The sequence below is a fragment of the Cryptomeria japonica genome, chromosome 7 (assembly GCF_030272615.1).
Source record: "Cryptomeria japonica chromosome 7, Sugi_1.0, whole genome shotgun sequence".
NCBI classification, from domain to species: domain Eukaryota; kingdom Viridiplantae; phylum Streptophyta; class Pinopsida; order Cupressales; family Cupressaceae; genus Cryptomeria; species Cryptomeria japonica.
This window is the reverse complement of record NC_081411.1, coordinates 384173725-384177680: the sequence shown is the minus strand read 5'-3', so window position 1 is coordinate 384177680 and position 3956 is coordinate 384173725. Positions and strand designations below refer to the sequence as shown.

General features: G+C 34.3%; 1 protein-coding gene across 1 annotated transcript; it reads left to right on the top strand.

The window, feature by feature from the left end:
* The first annotated feature begins 279 nt into the window (after positions 1–279).
* LOC131067117 (disease resistance protein L6-like) lies at positions 280–1958 on the top strand. The gene is made up of 2 exons (XM_058002048.1): positions 280–821; positions 1046–1958. The coding sequence occupies exons 1-2, from the start codon at positions 280–282 to the stop codon at positions 1956–1958; spliced, it is 1455 nt and encodes a 484-aa protein (XP_057858031.1).
* The last annotated feature ends 1998 nt before the right edge of the window (positions 1959–3956 follow it).

Below are 3956 nucleotides of genomic sequence, written 5' to 3'. Positions count from 1 at the left end.
TTACGACCATTTAAGTTTTCGAATTAAAAAATTTGTCAATTTATAATTGTCTCATTCTTATGACTCTATTCATCATTTTATATATTTGCAGATGTAATCTTGTCCGCATTCAACTAATTAATTTTTCCAAGGAAAATTACGAGGCCTTGCACAAGCTTCTACCAATTTATTTGTCTTCGGCCGTCCACTGTGCTGAAAGTTTACCAAGGACTTGCTTTTATATAGACGAGACTCATCAATCCCTCCGCCTTCCTCTTTGTCCGGCAATTCCTTTACCAGATGGATCAGTTTTCCATTGTTGACATGAATATGGCCGAATTCACCAGTTTCAGGCCATGCTCAGAGAAAATTCACTTCTCGGATTACACTTATCATGTTTTCCTTAGCTTTAGAGGGCCTGATGTCCGAAAGTCTCTTGTAGATCATCTCTTTGAAGCTTTCAAAGTCGCTGGAATTCATGCTTTTCTTGACAATGAAAGACTTGAGAAAGGCAAGATTATTGCAATGAGCCTGCAAAAGGCGATCGAGAATAGTGCCATTCTCATTCCAATCTTTTCAAGTGGTTACGCAGATTCTGCTTGGTGTTTGGAAGAGGTGAGGGAAATGTGGAAGTACAGATCCACAAGATTAATTATCCCTCTCTTTTATGGTGTCGATCCCTCAGATGTCCGCTATCCTGAGAAGGATAACGGTGCATTTACAGAGGCATTCAAGAGACATTACAGTAAAGGTAGATTTGGGTCTCACATAATTGACGAATGGAAGGATGCTCTTCATAATGTCTCCTCCCTGTCTGGATGGTCTCTTGACATGGCTGCAGGGTAAGATTTTCTATAATGTTCTTTTCTTGTCTTCCACCGTCTTCTCTACATTTCATCCATAGCTATTTCCAAATTGCAGCTATGAAGCAAAATTGGTGAAGCAAGTTGTGTCCGACATCACTGCATTGAACTACATGCCCCGACCACTCCCTCAAAACGCCGTTGGACTTGCACATCATGTTGTGAAGATCAAGGAGATGTTAGCTCTGCATCTTTACTGACAGAAGAATTCGAGTGGGCATTTGGGGCATCGGAGGCATCGGTAAGACCACTCTGGCCGATGCTATTTTCAATGAAGTCTCTTCCACCTTCCAAGCTTCTTGCTTTCTGTCAGACATTAGGGGTGCTCAGGAGCGTGGTGGTATTGTAGGATTACAGACACAAATGTTGAGAGATTTGTCAAAAGTTGATATTAAAGTAAACGACATCAACCATGGCAAATCCCTTCTGCAATTTCATCTGGGTTCCATATGTTCTCTTGTAATCTTAGATAATGTTGACCATTGGAAGCAGTTGGATAGCTTTGCGTTAGATTTCTGTGGACCAGGAAGCAGAGCAATTGTAGCCACACGTGACTGTGGTACCCTCAATTTAAGCATGCCCATTGAAAACATTTACGAACTGCAAGGTCTTGAGCAAGATGAAGCGTTAGAGTTATTTAGCAGGCACGCATTTCAGAAAGCAAACCCAGACGACTCCCACCGAGAACAATCCACAAAGATCATCAAGGCTTCTGGCGGGGTTCCACTTACACTAGAGGTTCTGGGTGCATTTTTATTTGACAAAAAGAGCAGTGATAGATGCTGGATTGAAGCAGTTAGAATGCTTGAGAATGTCACTTATCCAGAGATTTTTCAAACGTTGAAGATCACTTATGACTCTCTTCTGCCGTCGGAGAAAGACATATTGCTAGACATTTCTTGCTTCTTCGTTGGCCAAGATACAGAAGAGCCCGCTATCTTCTGGGAAGAATTGGGGTTAAATGTTGACACAGCCATTCACAATCTTCAGCTTAAATTGCTTATAAAGATTGATAAAGACAATAAGTTCAGAATGCATGATCTTTTACGAGATTTAGGGAGAGCTCTAGTAGCAGATGAATCTCCTGGAAATCCTGGCAAGAGAAGCAGATTGTAGAAGAAGAATGATGTGCATAAAGTAATTAATGAGAAACAGGTTAGAAACTTTCTCTTAAATAAATTTACTTTAAATTAATGTCTTTACAGCATCATCAAATATTTTAATCTTAATGATCCCAATATTACATGAAATATTGATTCCATACCAACAATATAACAATCAAACAATCTCAGCAATATTACATGAAATATTGATTCCATACCAACAATATCACAATCAAATAGTTTGGTAAGTAGAAAAAACTCTCCTTTGTGAACACATGTTATTAGAAAGATCAAAAAATCTAATAACCATTTGTCATGTATCAGTACTTCACAGACCATACCTAGCCTTGTCTCAGCCAGATTAGTTTTATTTTTAGAGTCATCATTCTCTTCTTGCCTTTTCTAACAATCTCTCTTGAGGTATTATGTTTTATTGCACTACCAACGTTTTATTCACCCTTTTTGCCTCTTTACTTAAATCTAGATGTACCTCTTGAACTGTCCCTTTTTTCCGAATTGGCCTCTAAAAAGACTTCTACAGCATAATAAAAATCAAAACTGTCATTTGTATTAAAGCTTATGGAATGACTAAGTGATTTCAAGATTCAAGTAATGAACATAATAATGTAAATGTGTTATCTCCATCTTTAATTTTTATATCTATATTAGCTAATTGATTAATAAGAGTATTTAAAAAAATATTTAAATGATCAATAGTTTTTATATCTTCATTCACAAACTATACAAATCCCTCTTTTCAGCTTGTTGAATATTTTGTCATGTAAAAACTTTCCATTATGCTTTATAAGCTTATCACTATTTCCTCTTTGATAATTTTGAAAAGAACCTCATCTACCAAACACAACTGAGTTGTGCTAATAGCTCTTGTGATGCTACTGCTTCTTAATTATTGTTTCTTAGCAGTCATAGTAGGAGTTAATTTACAAGTTGACTGTTTTGTTTTGGACTACTATTGCTTATTAGTCCTCGTAGGAGTTAATTGAGGAGTTTGTTGATGATTAAAAAGGATCACTAGAATTAGTTTTTCAAAGATGTAATTATCAAGTTTTGAATAATGAATACAAAGCAAAGTTCTTTAAGTATGAAGGCTAATTTTTTTGTGTGTCTTTGTACTATTGTATTTATTTTTTCTATTACACATAAGGTGTGTTTAGTAATTTATAAGATCTGAGGAATTGTCAACATAATCTTGAACCAAATCTCCCTAATAATTATCAATCATATTCACAAATTTCTTTGACTTTCCTACTAATTCTCTGTAATCCTTGTTGCACTAACAAATCATGCATCTTTAGTTTTCATAGTTAAACATTATTCTTCCCATTGAATTTATCCACCTCAAACTTTGTATTTCAAATCTTCACAATTTGATGCTAAAAAATCCAACACCAAATCCTAATATCATCATTGCAAAAGATAATTGATATTTGTGCAAGTAGAAATGTACATCCATAAAGTTGAATAATATTATAAAACAAATTAGTTGCAAATAAATAATAAAAAAAAATAGAAAAATAGAATAATGAACAAGAAACAAATTTACGTTATAAAACATTGACAACTGAAAAGAAACTACCCACAAAATATAATATCAATATTCTTATTGATCAAAGTAAATAATTACAATCTTCATATAACTACTACTATTACAGTTTCTTTTTTAACTTTGTACTCTTACAATTTCTTTATCTCTAAGACAATAAAGATGCACGCACAGAATATCTTCAAAATAACAACCACCATCAAATTTTTAAAAACCATTTTTTCCTTCTAAAGAAAATATGAATTATGCCTTAAAGAAATAATAGCATAAAATAAATCAATGTTTATTTTATTCTTATATTGTTCTCATTATCCAACAGACAGAAGGTGATAATGGCATTTGATAAATGTTGTATTTCACCTGGTTAGGGTACAGAGAATATTAAATATCTCCTACACACACAAGAAGAAGAAGGAACCAGAATGAAAAGGAAACATTTGGCTTCAA